General features: G+C 37.0%; 1 protein-coding gene across 2 annotated transcripts in view; it reads right to left on the reverse strand.

Annotated features, from left to right (window-relative positions):
• LOC112115852 (DENN domain-containing protein 1B) overlaps positions 1–24,888 on the reverse strand; it is a 266,079-nt gene that overhangs the window by 123,156 nt on the left and 118,035 nt on the right. For both annotated transcript variants that reach the window (XR_002908855.2, XM_024213050.3), the window contains exons 5-7: positions 20,439–20,558; positions 5,787–5,856; positions 3,332–3,412 (exon numbers count right to left, since the gene is read on the reverse strand). Coding sequence is in view for 1 of the 2 variants with exons in the window: in XM_024213050.3 (XP_024068818.1) it covers positions 3,332–3,412; positions 5,787–5,856; positions 20,439–20,558 (271 nt within the window). In the remaining variant the exon portion in view is untranslated. The remainder of the gene's footprint in view (positions 1–3,331; positions 3,413–5,786; positions 5,857–20,438; positions 20,559–24,888) is intronic.

Here is a 24,888-nt window from a genome sequence, read left to right on the forward strand (position 1 = left end):
AAATAGGAAGAATGTAAATTGCAATACTCTTGCAATACAATACTACAATACTCTTGCAAAAAGTGCCGAGATGTAGTATTAAATGATATATTGATTTTATTTTCTAAAATATATTCCACTTGGTTGTTTTCTTTAAAATAACTTGAAAATTTGAGAGCCATAAAAATTATTTGAGGATAGATAAAATGCCTTATAGTGAAAGACAAAGAGCTCAATCTGTTTAGTTTAGGGAAAAAAAGAAGAGTGAGAGGTGACTTGATTACAGTATATAAGTACCTTCATGGGCAGAAATACTAGATACTAAATGACTTCAATCTATCAGAGAAAGGTATAACAAGAACCAATGGTTGGAAGCTCAAGCCAGACAAATTCAAATTAGAAATTTGGCACAAATTGTCAACAGTAAGGGTGATTAACCATTGGCACAAATACTAAGTGGTAGATTCTACATCTCTCAATGACTTTAAATCAAGACTGGATGTCCTTTTAGAAAATGAATATAAATCAGAAGATAAGAACTGTAGAAAATTGATAAGGGAAGCAAAGGGACACAAGGTAAAATCTATGGCCAGTAAAGGACAACTTTTTAAAGTGCAACAGGAACAAAAAGAATCCTAATAACAGAATCAGTTCATTAGTAGATGGAAATAGTCGAACTATCAATAATAATGCAGAAAAGGCATAAGTATTCAATACATATTTCTATTCTGGTAGTTGGGAAAAAACAGATTATGCAGTCATATTATACAACAACTATCTTTCCATTCCACTAATATCTCAGGAGAATGTTAAACAGCAGCTACTAAAATTAGACATTTCTAAATCAGCAGGTCCAAATACCTTCCATCCAAGAGTTTTAAAAGAGCTGGCTGAGGAGCTTACTGGACTGTTAATGTTTATTTTTAATAAAACTTGGAACACTGGGAAAGTTCCAGAAGACTGAAAGAAAGCTAATGTTGTGCCAATTTTTAAAAAGGGTAAAAAGGATGCCCCAGGTATTTATAGGCCTATCAGTCTGACATCAATCCTGGGCAAAATAATGGATCAGCCGATATGGGTCTCAATTAATAAAGAATTAAAGAAGGGTAATGCAATTAATGCAAATCAACACGGTTATATGGGAAAAAAGATAGTGTCAAAGTAACTTGATTTTTTTGGGATGAGATTACAAGTTTGGTTGATAAAGGTAATAGTGTTGATTTAATATATTTAGACTTCTGTAAGGCTTTTGACTTGGTATCACATGACATTTTGATGAAAAAATTAGACAGATATAAAATTAACATGGCACACATTAAATGGATTAAAAGCTGGCTACTGATAGGTCACAAATGTAATTGCGAACACTAAATCATCATCAAACGGAAGTGTTTCTAGTCAGGACCCACAGGATCAATTCTTGACCCTATGCTATTTAATGTTTTTATTAATGATCTGGAAGAATGCATAAAATCATCACTGATAAAGTTTACAGATGACACAAAATTTGTAGGAGTGGTAAATAACGAAGAGGATAGGTCAATAACATAGAGCAACCTGGATCACTTTGTCAGCTGGATGCAAGCAAACAATATGCATTTTAAGATCACTAAATGTAAATGTATACATCTAGGAATTAAGAATGTAAGCCACACTTACAAGACAGGGGACTCTACCCTGGGAAGAAATGACTCTGAAAAAGATTGGGGGTCATGGTCAATAATTAGCTGAATATGAGCTGCCAGTGTGGCCAAAAAGGCTAATACGATCCTTGGATGGAACAGGGGAATCTCATGTAGGAGTAGAGGGGTTATTTTACCTCCATATTTGGCACTGGTGTGACTGTTGCTGGAACACAGTGTCCAGTTTTGGTGTCCACAATTCAAGAAGGACGTAGATAAATTGGACAGGGTTCAGAGAAGAGCCACAAGAATGATTAAAGGATTAGAAAACATGCCTTATGGGGTAGACTCAAGGAGCTCAATCTAGTTAGCTTAACAAATAGAAGGTTAAGGGGTGACTTTATTACAGTCTACAAGTATCTACATGAGGAACAAAGATTTAATAATGGGCTATACAATCTAGCAGAGAAAGATATAACACGACCCAATTGCTGGAAGCCAAAGCTAAACAAATTCATACTGGAAAAAAGGTGTAAATTTTTAACAGTGAGAGTAATTAACCACTGGAACAACATACCAAGAGTCATGGTAGATTGTCCATCACCGATAATTTTTAAATCAAGATTGGATGTTTTTCTAAAAGATATGGTGTAGGTATTTTGGGGAAGTTCTATGGCTGTGTTATACAATTCTAAACACACATCTGAAATGCTATATATTATATGTCAAAAATGTACAACCTAATGCTTCATTAATGTTACAAATTCAAAATACAAAAAAGGTCAAGAACTGCAAAAGTTGTGGTTCTCATATAACATTAACTTGCCCACATTTGGCATGCTGCTTTATTTTTCTACCCAACCAGTATATATTTTAGCAAAAAACACCATTTCACCCAGAAAAATATTAACTATGAAAGGTGACCTCTGGGTAGGGTGACCAGACAGCAAGTGTGAAAAATCGGGTGGAGTGAGGTGTAATAGGCGCCTATATAAGACAAAGCCCCAAATATCACAACTGTCTCTATAAAATCAGGACATCTGGTCACCCTATCTCAGGGAGTTGTACTCTTTGGCAAGCAAATCCAATATGATAGCAGTAAGTGATGAGTGCAACACTTTGCTGTTCCTGTGGGAGCCATAATTCGCTACAATTTCAGGACACATTCCCAAATCACTTTACCTGTGTGCAAGTTCATTGGTCTGGACCTGCAGAAATCTTTACACAGTTCAGTAAAACCCTCCTTTTCTTTTCTGCATTCCACCCTGGCATGATCAAGCACAAGTGGGAAAAGGGGGCAACTGCAGGCAGGCAGTAGAAAAGCCAAGCTCAGACTGACATATGACATACCCTTCCCTACTCAGGTGTTCAGAAGCCATGGTGCAGATCTTGATCCACAGCAGGAGTAACTAAAGATACTCATCTGAGACAGCAGGCAACGAACAAGATAAGGAGTAGCATTGCCACTTGCTATGGTAGCTTGCCCTCTTACCCATGCAGCAAACCTCAATTTCTGCTAGGTTAGGATTGGAGTCTGCATAGACAGACACACACACACACACACTTTTTACATGGTAAGTGAATACAGTATGGCAAACCATTTAACAATAGGAGGCAATATGATGAGATATTAATAATTTAGCACCAATACCCAGGTTTTGTCTGGGTTTTTTGACCACAAGAAACTGTGTAAATTTTTACAATAAAGAGATATTACACAGGATACCTACCACGTTTAAACTGACAGGAGTGTTTGCCTTTGGCACAGGGTGGCTATACAGTGATTTTAACATATCATTCAAGTCATTTTCCTACAGGAAATATTTAAAAAAAAGTACTTAATAATCATATACAAATAATACATATTCCATTTTAACAAATATCTTTTCATTCAATCACAGATAACTTCATCTCATAGTGCAACTGCCATATATTAAAGTACAAGCACAATTTACTTTTATGGCTCAGAGAATGAGCATTTCTTGCAAGTTCTGAAGTCGGTTTCTTTAACATTTATTTTCTTTCTCAACACTTCCTGATATGCACATGTAATTTAACCATATTACTTGAACCCCTTCAAAACGGTTCATGCTAAAAATGGTACTATCGCAGTTTATCTGGCCTGATAACACCTTTCTAAAATTGTATTGGCTTTGGGACCTCTCTGTACAACATTTAACTGAATTTATAATCAAGCAAAGATATGGTGTACTCTACATATGGCTTGGATCTGTACATAACATGGTTAGCACAAGTTTAACAACCATGGCAGTTAATGTGCCTAGGCTGCCACATGGTTGTCTTTCTGTGACCTGACCAGGTCATTATATTTATGTTGCTTCAAAGACGAGACTCCCTAATCACATTTGTGTTACTGAGCTGACTGGGTCTTCTTTCCTCCTACCTCTACATATAATAGGACATCACAGGATGCATTTCCCTTTGGATTGCTTGTTGCACTCAATGTATATGTCCTACAGGCACTCTAATCCCTACTAAGACTATGGGATAGCACCTCTGAATTTCCCAAAATGCATTAACGCAAACATAATTAGGCAGAGCAGTACATGTGAATGCATACAGATGTCATATAAAGCTGCTGTGGAAACACAACTCAAATGTGTTTTTTGTTACTGGATCTGTTTAGGGTGTCACAACCTGGTTTCCAAAATGGAATTGTATTTAGGAATGATAATGGAACTTAGATCATGATTTTTATATTCATAAATTCGGTCCTAAATTGAACAGGCAAAGCACAACAGCTTGAAATATTATAAAATAGTTCGGCTAATGAGATCAAGCTAAATGTGGAGAAAGGGTCAACATGTCAGCAGAACTGTACATTCAACTTTCATATAAACTTATCCAATTTGTCTGAAGAGGGCTGTCATCTCTCTATGCAAAGATGGGTGGAGTTACTCAGGTATTAGCAAATAAGGCCTTAGGTTTAGATCTTTGACTGGGTCAGGGAGACAACAAGGAGCTCTCTGATAGATTTATTAGTCCAAGAGATGGGAGACGAGGCAGCACACCAAATCAAATACTTCCACTTTGTACAGTGCCAGAAAGAACTTATGGCCCACTAAAGCGTAGAGTTCTTTAACATATACTATAATAAAGTTGCAGCTTTGTCAGCTATACATTGAACTACTATTTATTTGTTTAGTGCCAACAAGCACTGGGAAAGACCCAAAGGTAAAGACAGGCCTTGCCCTGCATGAGCCTTGTCATTCAAGCATGACCTCAATAAAAAGCCCTATTACAATTAAATAGTAAGATTAAGACAAAACAAAATTTAATATGATTTAATGTGCTAACAATGGGACTTCAGTGACCATTACATTCTGTTTTACTTAAGTTAATGCAACTGGGCTATTATATTTTCTTTATATATAAAATGTTATTGTTTTCTTTAACCTGTTTCCGATAGGTATAATTATTGCACGTATATTCTTGCAATCTCAGCATCTGCAGCCAACAGCATACAGCTAACCTTTTTCTCTTTTAAAAATTACATTTAGTATACCAAGATACTTGAAGCAGGAAAGTATATCTTTAATACTTTTAATAAAGACAGATGCCAGTATTTTCTTTCCTGCGCAATCCTGTGAATATATCTAATTGCTCATGAATATGCAAACTAAACTATCATGATTCTTCACTGAGTGCTGCAAGCAGTTTCCCCCTTCTAGTCAAGATGACAGTATGATGTAGTTTTTAGTTAATATGAAGGGCAAAGTAGTACATCAAATCTAATGCAGTTCAGAAAAAGTGTTTCTATCTGATAAACCCCAAATCTCAGGAACTATCTGGTTAACAATCAACATGTCATGGAGTTCTCCAGTGGCTTGACACTCTGCTCACACTTAGCCCAGGATTTGTTTACAGAAGGACTCTGACACTTTGCTGTACTATGTTCTCAGCAGCTTTTTAAAATTAATACATGACATCCACGTAATAGTTGCAGCAGCATATCCAAATTTTTTTTTAATAACATTGGGATATGTCAAACTTCCTGGCCACTTAGCAAAATTAAAATGCATACATTTTTTATTTTGTTGCAAATTTTAAAAATACATTGTTCAAACATGCAGACAGTATGAAACAGTTTTGTAGGATTTAAAATTATTACGATTAATTTCAAGTAAAATATTTTATTAGAAATAAACAAATATCTAAAAGTACCTGTTCTTTAGCCAAATAATCTGCCAGAGTATTTAACAACTTGTAGTATACCTCAAACCATGGCAGGTAACTGTAAAATAGAAATATGTATATTATTATTATTTTTACCAAATATATTAAGAAAATTATTGCTTATTTTCCAGTTTTCCATAATATTTATTGCAAATTAACTTTAATCATACTTCCATCATAAACATTTTGAGCAAATGCTAACTTGCATATTTTTTTATTTATGACAGTATAGTATTTCCAGGAAGAATAATAATTACATTTCTTAAAGTTGTGCTTATTATACAAAACTATACTTTTAAACATCCAGTTCAGCAGTACTATTAATGCTTATATTTCAACACATAGGTAAGCCATTTCTGGTTATACAGTAAGACAGACAAGCATTACAGACAAAAAGTGAAGAAAGATCTCAAAACTGTTTGATTTTTCTAACTATATTTTAAGACCAAAAGCATTTTAAACATTCCTGAATTGATATAAATGTAATTCATCGTGTGCTTAGTGGTTGTAGTTCCATGCACTCATGTGATTTGTTTTTATGAAAATAGATTTGCCTTAGACCCCAGTCCTATATTGTGTAGTTCATGAGCAGACTGCTATAACTGTATGGAACCCCCATTTAGTCTCTGGGGCCTTCTGTGGACACAACTGCCCATCCACACACACTACCCCATGCAAGATTGGGTCTTTAAAGCACTATTATAAATTCAAAAATATGTCAAATAAATATTGGTCTCTCTGCAAAATAATCTCTACATATAGACTTTAGAAGCCATGTTCATGTACAAATATTAGTCATTTACATGTACAAATATATGAACATAAATAATATTTAATAATCTTCAAACCCAAGTCTGCAGTCCGTATGCATGCGGCACTCTCAGACCTCAAAGTAATTATCAGATAACAAAGGTGGTCCCAATCCTTCCAGTTCTTACACACATCAGTAACTTTGCATCAGCAAACTATTATGTTTCCAGATGGTGGGCTTTTATCTCTGACATCACTAATGACTGGACATTAATTCTTTTCAAATGTAAAAAAACTTTCCAAAATCATTTTTCATGCACACAATTTAAGTTTAGTAAATCTTACCATTACTACCCAAAACAATACCAAGATAAATTACATATGTACAAGCTACTATGTACATTTTCTTCTGTTTTAGTATTTCATCACAAATATAATTGTACCACTAGAATACTGCCAATTGAATACTACAAATTCTATAATTGGTTTAAAAGCTTTGGGAGGAAGTCTTTTTTTAAAAACTCAACATTATTTCATTAGCAAAATATTGTAATGTAATTTTATCAAATAGAAACCCACAGATGCACATTGTACAGCAGCATATTATAAATGCAGTATTTCATAGTATTTTTTTAACATCAATACGTGTTTTGGATATATTTGTGAAGTTTAAAGGATATGTATCAGAGAGTATTATGCTAGCTGCATGTCAATTGCCAAAGAAAACTCCCAGGATGCAGATTCTAGAAGCTTTTCCTCAGAGGAAAGGGAAACCTGTTAAGGTAGTTTGCATGGAGTCCTGGGTTGGTGTGGAAGCCAGTTTTGTCCAGTGAGTGGACTGAAGAGTTAAGGTTTTTTCATAAAAATTCAGTTGATCAAGCCAAGTGAATAGCTGGCCAGGCTGAAGAAAGAGAATCTCCAGTTTTCAAGGCAGGGAATGGTATACATTTATTATTTTAGTTTGTAATGTAAACAATCATCATGTCCCAAATCCAAAGTAATTTAGTTTGCTATTCTTATAGTTACTTCACTGTTGGTTCTTATAGTAATTCCTCTTTTGCCTGATTCAGTTTTCCTTTACTGTCTTTGTATGTTTGGGAATAGCCCATTACTAAAGTTATAGTCTGCAAATCAATGTTATCTTCTAATCTATTTTCCCACATCTTATGGAGAATGTGTTATTAAAAATAATAGTAGCTGTGTTCAAAAGGGATGAAATAGCATCTGATTTTACTGCCTTTGCAGCACACTACTAAATACTGTAAGAGAAATCCAAGAAGAAGATTATTAGGCCATGGAAATAAACAACATTATTAGTATTAGCTACGTGCCTACAGAGTGCTTGAAGCTGCATAAGACAAGTATAAAAACAGTCCCTGCCTCATGGAGCTTAAATTGTAGAAGGCTGATATAAAGGAGATGGGCTACATTGGAAGCCAGAGCTAACTTGCAATGTTTTTCTTTTTCTTAAATATTATTTTGCATTCACTTCCTGTTGGCAGGGTTTAAAAATAAGAGGCTTTTGGAGGGATAAAGGAAAGGATGGTTTGCTTGGAGAATTGGAAATAGGAAGTTATTCTATGTCAAAGAGGAGGTGCGGAAAAATGCACCAAGATAGGGGACCAGCAGAAGGAAATAAATGGCATGTCTGTATCTTCACTTCTGCAGAATGACAATTCATGATCCATGGGTCAGGCGAGACCCAGAGGAAACTGTAAGGTGTTCAATTTATCTACCTCAGAACAACTTCATTGATTCTGACTCACTTTTTATCCAGAGATTTTACTCCAAGGAGTTTCAGGATTTAAAATCTAATCTTTGACGACCAGAAATCTTTCCACAGAATCTAAAAGCCCATCCTATGTTTTCCATGTGTCTAACCAGACATGTCTGTAAGAATAAATTAATGGAGGGTTGTGAGGGGTTGATTGTTTCCACAAGTGGTGACAGAATAACCATTATCTTCCATTTGGCATATTATGCAAGTTCCAAATAGCTCACCATTATTTATTTGTTGTTTTTTTTAAAAAGCACACACTATTCTGAAAGTATGACTATACAATACACATAAAATATGACATCTATGCCATCTGATTTTAAACTGCCTGGTTTCATAATTCTAACATTTATTTATAAAGGATATAACCCAAAAAAGGATCAATAATAGGCAAATTTTCAGAGGCAAGCATGCAAAAGTGAGCATTTATTTTGAAATTTTTCCTATTTAAAGAGATTTTTAAATGTATATGGCAAACATCACCTCTCTCCCACATAGCAATTTTATCAAACTCAAGGTTTTAAAATTTGAACTGTTTTTTAAGAAGTGGGGTAAAGTGACTGACGGTAGTTCTGTACCAAGTGTATCTAGCATACAGTAGAACCTCAGAGTTACGAATTGACCAAACACACACCTCATTTGGAACCCGAAGTACAAAATCAGACAGCAGGGGGGGGGAAAAAAGGCAAATAGCATACAGTACTGTGTTAAACGTACACTACTAAAAAAAATAAAGGGAAAGTTTAAAAAAATAGATTTGACAAGGTAAAGAAACTGTTTCCATGCTTGTTTCATGTATAAACAACATTATTTCTTCTGCATAGTAAAGTTTCAATGCTGTATTAAGACAATGTTCAGTTGTAATCTTTTGAAAGAACAACCGTAACGTTTTATTCAGAGTTACGAACATTTCAGAGTTACAAACAACCTCCATTCCCAAGGTGTTCGTAACTCTGAGGTTCTATTGTATCTTTAAAATGGCAGAGTTTGAAACTACTTAGCTATTTTAGCTGTTCATATATCAATATGCTCATGAAAACAAGTGGCAATGTGTTAACTTCTCTCATTATTTCAGCTGAGGCTGACTAGCTTTGACTCTGAATGAAAATATTTTACCCTGATGCAGCTTTTGGGAAATATATTTCTGCACCCTAGCTAATTCACAAGAGTAGATAATCCCAGTTCTGTGCAATTCAGAGAGAGACTGGTCTTCTCTCCAAGAGAGTTGACAAATTTGAACTGTTATTTTTTTTTTTTTATAGATGATGGGTAAGGCTTAAAATATTGGAAAATGTGATATGATAAAAAATAAAAATAAAGATTTCAAGAATCTGCTTCTGTCTGAAGAGACAGACACCTCCCCAAACTGTGATGACTTCAAATGTCCTGCCCAATATGTGACTGTAGCTCTCATTAAAACAGATGTCTTTCTGAAAGCTGCTACAGGCTTTAGGCTCCTGCAGGGAGTCCGCAAGTCAGCAGAGTTTGGGCTGAAGCAGCCTGTTTCCTAAAAGCTGCTACGAGCATACTCTAGACAGTTAGCCTTCTTTAAAAGGCTTTAATGCACATTGTGCTGTCTGTTAACTACATCTGAGTCCATATCTTAATGCTTTAACAGACATTTATGCTACCTGGTATTATTTATGGTAGTTAAAGTGTGACTTTATTGCATAACTTGATTATAGTATTTGCTCTTCAATACCCTAGGATATAATTGTTCAGTGTACCCCATTACACCTAACTAAAGAGCACGCAGTGCTATAGATGTGAGTGTTGTGTGTTATGGTGAAACACTGACTAGAAAATTCCACAAAATGATTGCTTCCGGAAGTTTCTTCCTGATAGATTATGTTTCCTGTTATCTTTTGGAAATATGTTAATAGTAGAGTTTATTGGGTGGCTGAAATGTAAAATATATGTCTAGTGGGGAAAGTGTTAACTACAAAACCCAACGCAAATCAAACACTGTACTGTAGAGCAAATAAAAAGTGCCTTTCTCAGTCTAATATAGTGATGTAGATTGGTGTTTTGCTCTAAGTATCTATCTATAAAACCATCATACAATTTATAAATTACAGAATCATTTTTCATACTGGTCACAGAGGGTTTGTTTAGATTATCCATCAATTTTCCTGTGTTGTGCCATGTAGCAATATCTCAGCAGTAGTACTACGGTATCTTTTCCTACTATGTTTCTCTTTTCAGTAGAAAACACAAAGCTTTAAAACAGGGGTCGGCAACCTTTCAGAAGTGGTGTGCCGAGTCTTCATTTATTCACTATAATTTAAGTTTTCGCGTGCCAGTAATACATGTTAACGTTTTTAGAAGGTCTCGTTCTATAAGTCTATAATATATAACTAAACTATTGTTGTATGTAAAGTAAATAAGGTTTTTAAAATGTTTAAGAAGCTTCATTTAAAATTAAATTAAAATGCAGAGCCCCCCGGACCTGTGGCCAGGACCCGGGCAGTGTGAGTGCCACTGAAAATCAGCTCACGTGCCGCCATCGGCACGCGTGCCATAGGTTGCCTACCCCTGCTCTAAAATATACGTCCCTTGACTTCTAAGCCTTCATTTTTCATTATCAAGAGTACACTGCAAAAACAAGTGTTCCCATTTTAATCTCACATAATGCTTATATTTATCTCTAACAGTCTATGAACTTAGCTCCCACTTACTACAAAAACAAAAATTGATACAATATTAAAACAGATGCAGAGAGAAAGGTCATATTCATATTCTGAAACTAGTGATGCTTAGCACACAGCTAAGGGAGGTTTTCCTTCCTTATAAGCAGGCATACTTACTGTACTTCTAGTGCCCCAAATATTTCTTCCTTTAAGAAAAAATACACTGATTTTATATGCCCACATTCTAGATGCTAACAAAAACTTGAATTATAAAAAATAAAGTGAAGGAAATCTTAGTAGTTGAATACAATGTTTTAAATGCTGTAGTAGAAAGCCTTTTACTTCACAGCTGGAATACTAAAACAATAATTACCTTTAGCTTAAAAACTTAAAATCATAGAAAATTAGGTTAAAATAATTTTAAACATGCCACTTATAACCAAAAAAGCAAGGGAAGCAAATCTTAACTCACACAGTTGCAGAAAAAGAAAAGAACAATATATACACATCATCCTGACAGCATAAAACTAATTAAAAAAAAAACTCAGAGTGGTAGTCTATATTTTTTAAGTAAATCTTTTTTTTAGGTATCCAATAGTGTAAATTAAGTCCTGTGTTTCTGCCCAGATTTTTAACTTTACTTTCTATACAATACTCCAACAGTACACTGCGAAGAGTGGAAAGAAGGTAACTGGACCTCCTGAATATTTTTGTGTGTGTCTGTATTTGGCTAATAAGTGCTAGTAAATATATGAGAGTTTTATTCTTAAAACAAATGCTTAAATGCTATTTTCTCCTGATATTGAAAAAGAAAAGAAAATATATGTAAAAGCAGCACTACATTCATACATGCAACACTGCAAAAACAAGTCAGTATGTGTACACAACAGAAAAAATATCAGTGAGGAAATCTGTCAGTTTCAAACTTACAGACACTACTATAAGTGTTTAAAAATTACTTTAAAAGATATGTGATACAGTATTATTTGTCACTGGACAATAGAGGCTCTTGTAGAGCAATGGCAGCCTAATATCAAGGCCTGAGCTTGCAAACACTTATTCCCATGAATAATCTCATTGATTTGAACAGGATTACTCGTGAAAGTATTTGCAGGATTCGGGCCCTATATTTTTATTCAGTAATATGTAGATTTTTGATACAGTGCTATTGTGTTTATGCATCAGACCTATAAGCATAAAAGTGTTGTGGAGGAAAGAAGCTACTCAGCCCCTCTCAAGAAAATAATTCAACCAAAGCTCATTACAATTTTGATAGAAAAAGGGCCTTAACGCTTTTATTAAAAAATAAATATGGGCTCAAAACTGCCAAACTGATTTATTTTGAGTGCAGGTAAAAAAATAAGTCTCTAAATAAGGAAGAACTTGCTACCCAAGTTTGAACTCATACAAATATGCAAGATCAATTTATTATATTATTATTTCACTGCCTTACAATAACAACAAAAGGATTGAAGCCCCATTGTGGTAGCCACTGTAGAAACACAAAGGAAGATATGGGATGGAGTTTTCATAAGTACCTGAGTGACTTAGGCTGCTAAGTCCCTTCAGAGGTGACTCAGGGTGCGCTAACGCGTGCTATGGGGGAGTGATTTCTAAAGTGTACTCATGTGTTGCGCATTAATCGGTCCATGAAGACCCTGTTGGTGCATGCATCTACACAGACCAACTAATGTACACCACATTTGTGCACTTTAGGAATCACACCCCCACGGTGCGCAATTCCCCACCAAGCAGACAAGCCCTCAGACTCTTGGGAGCCTAAATCTCATTGATTTGCAATGAGATGTGAGTTTCTAAATGTCTAAATTACCTTTGAAAAATAGGACTTCAGCTCCTAAATCATTTTTGAAAACTTTACTCATGGTCTCTGCCCTGAAGAGTTTACTATGTATAAGCTTCTGAAAAGCAGATATGGAAAACTTGATAATCTCTGCATTCACTGGTGTATAAGGTGCTACGATAAACTTTTCTTGGAATGAAAAGAAAAAATCCTATAACACAACTTCTGCAACATAGATCATGAAAATGAAAATTTTATGCTTTTAAAATCCAGGAGATTTTTTCTACAAATGTGCCAATCACTGTAATGAAAAAAACACTACCACAAGATCTTTCAAGATCTTTCAAAAAAGTGTATTTAGCATTTTCTGCTAATCCAAAGTAGCAACAAGGCAGGAGCTCAGACTTTTATTCAAAGTCACGCATCATCTTTGTCACAGTAAGTAGACTTCCACCTCACTTATGTTTCTACAATAGCTCTGATAAAACTTTTACATCCATGAGTCAAAGGTTAAATAAAGGAAAGGAAATGTTTTCTGTCAAATAGTCAGGTAACCACTAACAGTCCTGAACTATCAGCAGGAATCTAACTTCTAGTAATCAAATAAAACTAAGGAAACCGCCTTTCCGTAGCTAAATGTCTAATGTCTAGGGGCTAGTTTTCTGTCTGGAAAATTGACACAAAATGTGTAAAATTGAAACATTCTGCTTCTAAGGGATTTGCCTAAAGGAAGAGTGAGAAAGCTTCAAGCATGGTCTGAGTTGAAGAACTACAAAGGCTTACCATATAAACCTGTCTTCCTTATTAGAGCATTTCATTTGGAAATGTAGGTGACAATTTTACAGTCATAAAATTTCATTAATCAAATCTAAGGCAGAAAATTTTTAATGATGTCTTGCATTTCTCAGCGTACATAAGGTCAACATTAGAAGCAGTCAGCAGTTGCAAGATTTTAACAAAATGAATCACAGCTGTAATAGTTGGCCTTTCTATTCAAACAATTTAGTTGTAGACAATACAACATTAATTTAGTATTGCTCAATATCTATAGTATATGTTTTTTTCTAAATATTATCAAAATATTTAGTAATAAAATATAAAAGAATCACACTTCCCCCCATGATAACAGAAGAATATTTAAAATTTACAAACATATTATAGGATACCAATCAAATCTGAATTTGCAAACATTTGCCATTATTCATATAAAAAAGACCCAATCTAGCACATAGGCACAACAGGGTATATTTAAAAAATACTCTGAAGGAGCATCCCATTGTGCTTACATACTAGAGGGCATGTTAGCTGAAAAGTTCGGAGGGGACCACGCACACAGCAGGATTCTACATTGCGAGCTTCACAAAGCAGTCTTAAAGAGTCCTGCAAAGAATCATGCACAACTAATGGAGGGGAATCCAACAGATTTCTTTCTGGATTCACTATATGGTTGGTTTCCCACTTATTTGTAATGGGCTTCGGGTTTGGTAGCTGAAATCAGAATCATTTAAGGTACATTGTATCAATGTCTCTTTCTTTAAAATTAAAAGGTGTTAAATCTATATATTGGGTTATTTTTTTTTCATTGTGTCAACATAAACAAAATACACTTACACTAGCTGCTACCTTATAGAAAACTTTGAAAAAAACATTCTAACTTAGAGACAATTCTCCCTGTATACACCTACACACACACAGTCTGCATTTTTCTTCCCCTTCTTTTATTACTGTAAGCATTTCATGAGTACAAGAAGAGTACATCTTGTGGTATTTATTCTCCTGTGGCTACAATGTCAAAACTGGTTTCCTCATATTAAAGTTTCAAGTGAAGAATAAACTACAAGAGAAGTGAACCCATTAACTACGAGATGGGCAGTATTTTACAGCCAGCTGAAAACCGCCACCCAATGACATCATGTTTACCTCAGCAGTACTGACATTGATCAAATCCTATTACTTCAGAGGTCTGGGACTGGCTAGGACATAGCAAGGTGCCATCCATAAAAGGAAGCTACAGGTGGAAGGATGCCTGCTTTTGTTCTGCTTCCCACCTGCCCACTCAACAACTCACCCAATCTCTTTACTTTCTTCTCTCCTTTCTGTTTGGCCTGCTCCTGCTTCCCCATACAACCTTCACAGGCTGTACTGAATTTAGTTACATGTTACCATGGCATTACGCCCCATATTCTTCATAGAGATATTGTTATGATATGATTAGGGCATAACTATGATGTATTTTATGCAAGATAGGTGATGTGACATATCATTGAAAAGGTTATGATTTATTGAATATGATTATCCTATTCATATGCATGTATCATTTTTGTATCTGAAGTTAGGAATATTGTCTATGCATCTATTACAAACGTGTTTACACCTGGGGAATGCCCACTAGGCAGAATGCAATCAGTCTAGATGGCAGGCCATTATGGAGAACATTAGGTCTTTGACGATTCTAATATCTCACCAGGAAGACTTCCTGTGGACACTGCAAACAGCCTCTGAGCCATGGCTGCGGTGGCCCTACAGGGACATGTCACCAAATCACCTGGTACTGGACTCCGTCATAATGCTAGTGTTTTTCCACTGATGGGGGTGGGAGTCAAACTGGGAGACAAAGGGTTCCTGACATATGCAAAAGCTATTTAAGGCAGAGGAGTGACATCATCGTGGTTCGTTCTTCACTGACTCCCCGCCCAAGAAAGAGGACTGCTGGAAACACCTGAGAAACAAAAAGACTGAACTGGGGGGAAAGGGCTGAACCCAGACTAGACGGTTGTCTAGCCTGTGAAAGGAATAACTGGAGTTTTAAGCTGCAACAAGTGTAGCTTGCCTTCAAGAATCTCTGCAATCTGGCTAAAACAACATTAAGGGTGAGAATTTGCAACACATATCCAATTTCTTTAGTATAATAAGCTTAGATTGTGTGTTTGTTGTATTTGCTAGGTCATCTGCTTTGATCTGTTTGCTATCCCTTATAATCACCTAAAATCTATCTTTTGTAGTTAATAAACTTGTTTTGTCTAAAACCAGTGTGTGGAAATCATAACTGTGGGGCAGAAAGCTGTGAATATTCCTCTCCACATTGAGGGAGGGGGTGAATTTCATGAGCTTACGCTCTACAGATCTCTGTGCAGCACAAGACAGTATAATTTTGGGTTTACCTTCTAGAGGGGGGTGTGCACTTGAGTAATGGGCAGTTCCTTAGCTGAGCCTTCCCATGCAGAGCAGATCACAGCATCTGTGTGAATCTGCAGCTGGGTGTGTCCCTACCTGTATGTGTAATGGTAAAGTGCAGTCTGAAGCCTGAGGGAGGGCTCAGCAGAATGCACAGCAATACAGTGTAAAGGGAACCCAGGCTGGTGGGCCAGGTGGGCTCAGTATCCCTGTTCCAAGTGGCATCCTAGGGGGGAACCCATCACAGTTACCATTTCAGTTTCCTAAATGGGGCTCTCTCCATCTTCTAACCCTCGACCTTCCCCCAATTTGCCTTTATTAAAGCTACAGGAAACAATCTTAAGCAATCCTTAAAGTAACAGGTAATGTTCTTGCAATCAAAAATTAACCTTTTGTACAAGAACATGCATCAATTTAAGATTTTCTTTGTATGTGGTCAATCTTTAAAATAAAAAACGCATACACTGGGGATACTCAGATGCAATTCTAGCACAAATCTGTGTGTGAATACTAACACATTTGCTCACTGCTAATGAATTTCGGATGCACAGTACAGACCACATTGGATCCGAATATGTATCTATCAGAAATACAGACACATACATTCTATCAGCAAAGTTTCAATGCAATCTCATACAGTCAGCTGCTAAAGAAAATGAAATCTCATATTTGTGAACTGCACATTTTCGGTATTAAAGACTACTTAATACAATCACCTTACAGTACTTGATGCTTTTATATTGTACTCCATTTGTACAAAGAAAACAATGGAAAAACAATACTCATCCTGTTCGAGATAAAGATTTAATGTGTTACAAAGTAACAGCATGATCTTTTTGGCAGCATTCTACTCCTGAAAAGTTTTCCTTGTACTCAGAGTTAACGATTTTTTCCCACACCCTCACCCTCGAGTTAAAGATTAATATTTTACCAATCCAGAAGTACAGTTTTATAAAAACTGGTACAACTATGCATTCAGCATTGCATGGTAAATTTGAAATTGTCCCAACAGAAGCAATAAAGGCAATGTTTTCATTATGATGCAGTGAAAAATTATAGCTTGCCACTTTTCATTTCATTAGTTATTTCTACAAAGTAGCAGACCATCAGCCAGATCCTCAGCTGATGTATATCCACGTAGGTTCCACTGACTACAGTAGAGCTATGCCAATTCATACCAGCGTAGGATCTGGCTCCAATACTTTTTTTTAAGTAGACAGAAAGACTGTCACTTACAGTATTTTACCATTAGCACTTGGGTGTGTGGAACTGATGAAGCATTTATTATTATAACATTAGAGATAAGTCAGACAAAGTTAGAAGAACAAGTAGAAAATGTTATTTCTTTGTCTGACGTGGAAAGGCAGGGTTGTGAGCAAAGGGAGTGAGCTAAAGTAGTCATTCTCAGTCTTTCCAGACTACTGTACCCCTTTCAGAAGTCTGATTTGTCTTGCGGTACCCCCAAGTTACACCTCACTTAAAAACTATTTGCTTACAAAATCAGACATAAAATACAGAAATATCACAGCACACTAGTACTGAAAAATTGCTTTCTCATTTTTACCATATAATTATCAAATAAATCAACTGGAATATAAATATTGTACTTACATTTCAGTATATAGAGCAGTATAAACAAGTCATTGTCTGTATGCAATTTTAGTTTGTACTGACTTCGCTAGTGCTTTTTATGCAGCCTGTTGTACAACTAGGCAAATATCTAGATGAGCTGATGTACCCCCTGGAAGACCTCTACGTACCCCAGGGATACATGTACCCCTGGTTGAGAACCACTGAGCTAAAGCACAGGAATAAATTTTCCCTGAGCCTAAACAAGACATACCAGCAAAAGGTATAACAAAGAAAATGGTTCAGTATCCTCATGCTCCACAAAAGCCAAGATGGATGTATTTTTCAAGTGTTTTTATTAAATAGTTATCATCATTACTATAAGAAAGTCAATTAATATACATGAGAAAATACAGACTTCCACATTCATACCCAGTTCCTTATTCACTAATTTGGACAAAGCAAAAAGTGAACACCAGACAGTTTCTCATTAATATATTGATTTTTTTAATCACTCCAAAAACCCTGCCTGCAAGGCAATGTCATTACATTAGAGGCTGCTGAATATCCTAGTAAAGATTTGACTGGGCATTTTCAGCAACAACAAAAATGCTCTTTCTACAAACTTCTCTGCTGCCAGTTCCCTTTCTCCCTTTGTATCCAGCCTACTTATGCCCATCTCCCCTATACACAGTGCTAGGCCTTTTCCCTAGCACATGTCACCTAACCTCCTGATGCCCTTCACCAGCAGCTCTAGACCAGTGTTTTTCATATCATGGGTCGAGACCCAGTACTGGGTCGCAGCATTTCAGGCACTGGGTCGCCTTGCTCTGGTCAGCACCGCCAACCAGGTTGTTAAAAGTCCCGTTGGCGGTGCTGCCCAGCTAAGGCAGGCGAGTGCCTACCTGCTCCGACACTGCGCTGTGCCCCGGAAGCGGCCAGCAGCGGGTCCGGCTTCTAGGCAGGGAAGCCACGGGGTCCCGCGCGCTGCCCCCACCCTAAGCACCGGCTCTGCACTCCCATTGGCCGGCTACCGGCCAATGGGAGTGGGGGGCGGTGCCTGCGGGCAAGAGTTGCGTGAAACCACTTGTGCGTCTCTGCCTAGGAGCTGGACCTGCTGCTGGCCGTTTCCGGGGTGCAGCACGGTCCACGGTGCCAGGACAGCCGGGAAATCTGCCTCTGCACCCCGGCTGCGCCACTGACCAGGAGCCACCAGAGGTAAGTCCGTGCCCCAACCATGTGCCCCAATCCCCCCCAATCCCAGCCCAGAGCCCTGACCCCCTGTCACACCCCAACCCGCTGCCCCAGCCCTGAGCCCCCTCCCACACCCTGAACCCCTCATTCCTGGGCCCCCTCCCACAGCCCTCACCCCCGCACCCTAACCCTCTGCCCCAGCCCTGAGCCCCTCCCACACCTCAAACCCCTCATCCCCAGCTCCATTAGGTTGTGGGCATCAACAATGTTCTTCAACTGGGTCCCCAGAAAAAAAGTTTGAAAAGCACTGCTCTAGATGAGCTGTCCAGCTTCTGATCCTCTACTTCCCAACTCTTCACAGCTCTTCACAGGCTATCCACCTTCTTCCCCACTGTTCTTCAGGATACTCTTCCCCCACTGGCAGCTCCTGGCTCCTTTCCCATTTGTCTGTGGTTAATGGCTCCAGTACTGCGGCTGCCTCCCATTTTGAGAGCCTTCTATTTCCTGTCCTTGTCTTACACTGCAGCTAGACTGGTTCCTCCAGTTTTTTCCTAGTTGGTTTTACAAGCAGCCAGGCTCCTTTTTAAAGTGGAAGATGTTTGTTTTGCTCAAATTTTAATTAAGTAGTTTGCTGCATTCTTGTTCTCTAGGTTTTGTCAGCTTTAGAGCTGCTAGATAAAACTTGTCAGGAATTTTCAGTCAGAATGATTTTTCAATGGAAAATGAAGTTTCTGTAAAATTAAAATTACCCATGAAAAAATTTTGACTGGCCTTTTTGTTTTTATTTTCCATAAGGAAAACCAAAACAAAATATTTAGCGTTGGTCAGTTTGAAATATTTGGTACAAGAACTACATCTCCTATGATGCAATGCAGTCTCTCCTCTAACCAAGCAGCATGGTGCATCATAAGAATCACCTATCTGCAGGTGCCTTATACCAGGTGTAGTCCAGCCAAGGAGCTCAGACCACAGGAGAGAATGGCGGCATCAGGCACCCAAACTACACAGCCCAGAAGACGATACACCACCACACGGAAATGCAATTTAATGTCAAACTAACATGAAAGGGCACATCTCAGGTCAGTACAACAAATCAAATTAAAACATTTTGATTCAGGAATATCAAAATGTTTTTAATTGAAAATGCTGAAACAAAATGTTTTGTTATTTCTGAATCAAAATTTTTCAAAATGTTTTGATCGACAAAACGTTTGATATTTTAACTTTTTTTTTTTGGTGAAAATTATGCATGCACAAAGGAACACAGATAGAAATGTTGCTGTGATGCAATGATCTTCAGGACTCAAGAATTCCAACTGATTAGCTCTGGAATATCACATCAGAATTAATACAACTAGTAACAATATTGAACTACTTGAAACATCTGTATCAATTGTTTCATTAAAAAAAATATTAGCACACGTAACATTTCAAGCCAGAAAAGCTACATAATATTCTCAAATATCTCTTTAAAGCAGATCTTTCCTATTATTTATGTAGGAATATTTATTTTATCCCTAGTTTCAATTTTATAAAAATCATTTAACTTATTCCTTTGTCAAAAATTAATTGTTAATATTATTATGGACAAAGGAAACACACTGGTATGTGAGTATACATCATCATTCAGAAGATTTTTGATCTATTAAAAAAGTCTCTATGCATTTTAAAGCACAACAAAATATAACCCTAAAAATAACAAGTCCATGGAGTAAGAAACTCCAGTTTTTCTTATACTCACTCACCTTACAATACAGAGGCAGATTTTGCCTCCTGATGTTAACCGGCAAAATCCAAACTTTTGCTTACTTTCAATGTCTGTAAGCACAAAGGTAAAGTGCTGTCCTACTTGATTTTGGGACACCCTAAAAAAAAATAAAAACAGATTGTAAAATGGCTAAATCATATATGACAGTACACTGGGAAAAAAACAGTTTTAAAATTTTACAAATATCTAATTCAGTTAGCAGCATGGACAATACTTTTTCTAGGAAAAAACAGTATTTTAAACTATGAAAAATGACAACACAATGATAAGTTCTCACAAATCCTGTAATCAAAAGTAAGCAAGTTTTGATCCTAATCTTCAAGGTGCTCAATGGCTTAGGTCTGGGATACCTAAAAGATCACATAACACTCCAAGATGAGGACTGATCCACCATGCCACACCTCAGGCACAGTGGAACATTCTACCACAAGGGTAAAGCTTGTCTGTGCAGGAGACAGCACTTTCTAATTTATTACAAATACACACACACACATGTTAAAGTAATGTTAGGATTGCAAAGTCAAGCACTCAAAAGTCACTAAGTGCCTGTGAAAAAAATAGTGTGAGATAACTGATTTAAAGACGGTATCATAATGCATACACACAAGGAGGCCGAGTTAAGGTTGCACAGCAGTAACCCTCCCCAAGCTTCTCATTTCTCTCACCCCGAAAGTCCTTGTCCAAGTCTTCTTGCCCAGCAAGTCCCAGTCTCCACCCCAGGTTCCCATTCCTGTCAGCCCCACACCCATCCAAGGCTCCTTGTCCCAATCTATTCCTTTAAGTAACACAAGTAACATCTTAGAGAGACAAGGTGGGTGAGGTAATATATTTTATTGGACCAACTTCTGTTGGTGAGAGACACAAGCTTTCGAGCTTCTTCAGGTCTGGGAAACGTACTCAGAGTTGGTCCAACAAAAGATATTACCTGACTCACCTTGTCTCTCTAATATCCTGGGACTGACATGGCTAAAACAACACTGCATTCAATGAGTAACATCTATCACATGTGGTTTGTTCCCTCTCAGGGGCCTGTCTGAGACTATGGAATGAACTCCCACAAGAACAAAGGACCATTACAAGCTTTCCCACCTTCCACTCCAAGTGCAAGACACACTTATTTAACCTGCCTTCTGTCATATAAACACAGAGCAGATGCACATTTAAGGCGGGGAGGGGGCACTACACTGCACACACAATTCTCTGCCTGTGGAGAAGATGAAAGAAAGAATGAACTACATTCAATGAATGTTAGTCACATTGTTTAATCTGAAGGTACTCAGATTCTACAGCACCGAGGCCATATAAAAAACCATATAGAACAAGCAACAACATGTCAGGTTTGGCATTCATAACAAATTGGTCCTCCAAAGGACCAACTGAATTAGGACCTATCTGCACATAAATTGGCTGTACTGAAACATGAGCCCTATTTGAGTATGCGGGTAAATAAATCAACAACTTGTCTTTACTTTCAAGGGCCTTTTTCACAGCTTAGAACCTCTAATATGGTATATAGCTGTCAACCCGTCTCTGCTCTGTCAACATCATCAACCTGCATTGCCTATCAGTTAAATTTTCCAGTGAACACCTCTGTGCTTTCTCCTACACCTTGCCCCTTTGCATCAGAGGATGTCCCTATAAAAATCTGCACCAGAATATCTTCTTTCAAATCTCTCCCTGAACTCACAGCTGCGTTGATACCCATAATTCACACAGAAATGGCTGGTCTGTAGTTACACACTGATCACAGCATATTTAGCATAATCATCTCACTTACCTTTGCTTTCCCTATTTGCTTGTTGTATCCTATTGTCCAAAGTCTTATACTTCAAATTGAATCATTTTGGGGAAGAAATTGTCTTTTTGTTGTATGTGTATAGAATGCCTAGCACAGTGGGGTTGCAGCCACTAGGCAATATAGCAATACAAATAAATAAAATTAATAATTTCTCCTTCTAGCCATAGCTATATGTGTTTCTAATGTACTGTTTCAGTAAGAGGTTACATTAAAGGACCACCTCAGCATCTTTGATCCACTTGTCTATACTTGTCTGAGCCAACAGAGCTTTATGCTGGAGATAAGACATTCTCAGTAGTGGGCCACTATCTCTGGAAATTGCTTCCCAAAGAAAAACACTTACACACAAACCTAGCACATTCAGAAAACAAGTGCAAGAAGTACAGACCTCTTCATCCATCCTTCCCCAAATGATGAAGCCTCTGATTCTGCAATCAAAACTGTGCAAGCAAACCTTCAAGCCTATGTGGGGCTCTATTTGCTTCTGTGCGGCTGCACACAGATACAAGTGTCCCCCAACCTGGATCAGATTGAGGAGCGAAGCCTAATCTATAGTATTAATTCCTGGGTTCCTATCTGACTAAGGAGAGCTTGGAGTTTTCTCCTCTTATTTAGAACACAGGGTGATCCAATTCAAACCTCATAACAAAATTCTGAGATACTATGGTGATAGGAGTCTTCTGAATATAAATAATAATTCAACCTAACCATATATTGTAAAAATTTATGAAAATTCAGCAGATGTTACCATACAAACAAATGTTGACACTTCTAATTCATGTACCTACTGTATACGTTATGCTGTGATAAATTCTCTGATTAAAGTGATTTTGAGTGATGTCATTTAAATCCAATTAGTTTAATATATTCAGCTTCTTTGGACCCAGGTCTCTCTTACAGAAATACTTAACAGTCCTTTCTGCAATTACCAGAGAACAAGAAAGATGGCTGCTGCAAGCTTTCCTCATGGTGAAAATTCCCCTCAGATCGTTGTGACATATAAATTATTACATATAGTTGCACATTTCATTATAGAGCACAGAATTAATTGGTCTAGCTCTGGTTGAAAAAATATTTTGCAAAGTGTTGGTCAAAAGCAGATAATTTTAACTGAATGTAGTTCACTCTTCTTGAGTAAAATGAACAGATGCAAATTGTTACATATTCTGTTACTGACCTTTTACTCACTCACTCATTCCTCTTTTCTGCCTTCTTTTTTATATGCAACTCCTGCAATGCATGCTTATATATAATTTTAGTTTAACAGTAATAAATCATTAAATAATGAAGAATGTGTATAAACACCTATTAACTCTGCAGACTACAAAGGGCTCTTTCAGGGTCACTATAATCTATCAAATAAATAAATCAAGTTTTTAAAATTGTCTACATCCATTTTTACATAATAATGAAACAGCTCTTTGGATTATATAGTAGATAGGGAGTTCTTTTAAATATCCTTATGTTACAGTTAAACAAATTTTCATACTTGGGCTAGGGTTTGAGGATATATTTTAAAGAAATGTGATATAAAATATAATAGCATTATTCATCCTAACCGTGTCTATTTATGTGAAGGAAAACTGATGGCTATGGCACTATTCTGATTACAGCTCAGCCAGTTAGGTTCTGAAACACTTAAGTGCTGAAAGATTTTTGTGTTTAGAACTTTATCTGGATGAACTGTAAGCAAGGCCAATTTCCCCAGACACTCAAGGAGCTGTTCTAACTCAGAGTACATAGTAGGGGTGCATTCTGGAGCCTGGGTTAAGACCTGGAGGTTTGGAAGACGAGGCTAGAAACAGGTTGATGAATGGTGAAATAAGGACCTCTGACAATCTCCAGCTTTGGGTCCTCAGTCCCCAACTAATTCCTTTCCATGACTCCGAATCCAGGCCCAGTCCTGCCTCCCCAGTTCCAATCCATATTCTATAGCTCTAGCACTCAGATTTGATTCTAGCTCCAGCCAACTTCGAGTAGCTGTTTTCCAGCTTCCCTGATCTCTTATGCCTCCAACAGAAACAGGTAGCAGCCTTAAAGCAAAGAAAGATTTAAACAGCTCAAATTATAAAAAGTCCCCAAACTAGGAAACTCCCACATTAAAAAAAATAGTTAACAGAGTTAAGGTTGCTAAAATGTATTTTTCAATCAACATAAAAACTGAAAGAAACCAAATTGAACAGGATAAGGTGATTCCATCGTTCATTTGATAATTTATCCACATCTTTATGTTCAGTGTGCACAAAATAACTAAATGACCCATTTGGATCACAACCTTAATTCTAACCTTTCCTTGACCAAATTAGTTACTTGACCAAAAAAATCTTAACACAAAATGTAACAGAATAGCCATTTTCAATAGATATATAGAATACATACCTTATACAACACAAGGATTCAACAACAAGCTAACATTTCTTTTCCATATCCCAGAAAACTTATATAATCTTCCATTCCAACAAAGATCATCTACACCTCTACCGCGACATAATGCGACCCAATATAACATGAATTCAGATATAACGTGGTAAAGCAGTGCTCCGGGCAGGTGGGGCTGCACACTCCGGATCAAAGCAAGTTCAGTATAACGTGATTTCACCTATAATGCGGTAAGATTTTTTGGCTCCCG

Source organism: Terrapene carolina, unplaced genomic scaffold (assembly GCF_002925995.2).
Source record: "Terrapene carolina triunguis isolate 2854851 unplaced genomic scaffold, T_m_triunguis-2.0 Scaffold210, whole genome shotgun sequence".
In the NCBI taxonomy this organism is placed as follows: domain Eukaryota; kingdom Metazoa; phylum Chordata; order Testudines; family Emydidae; genus Terrapene; species Terrapene triunguis.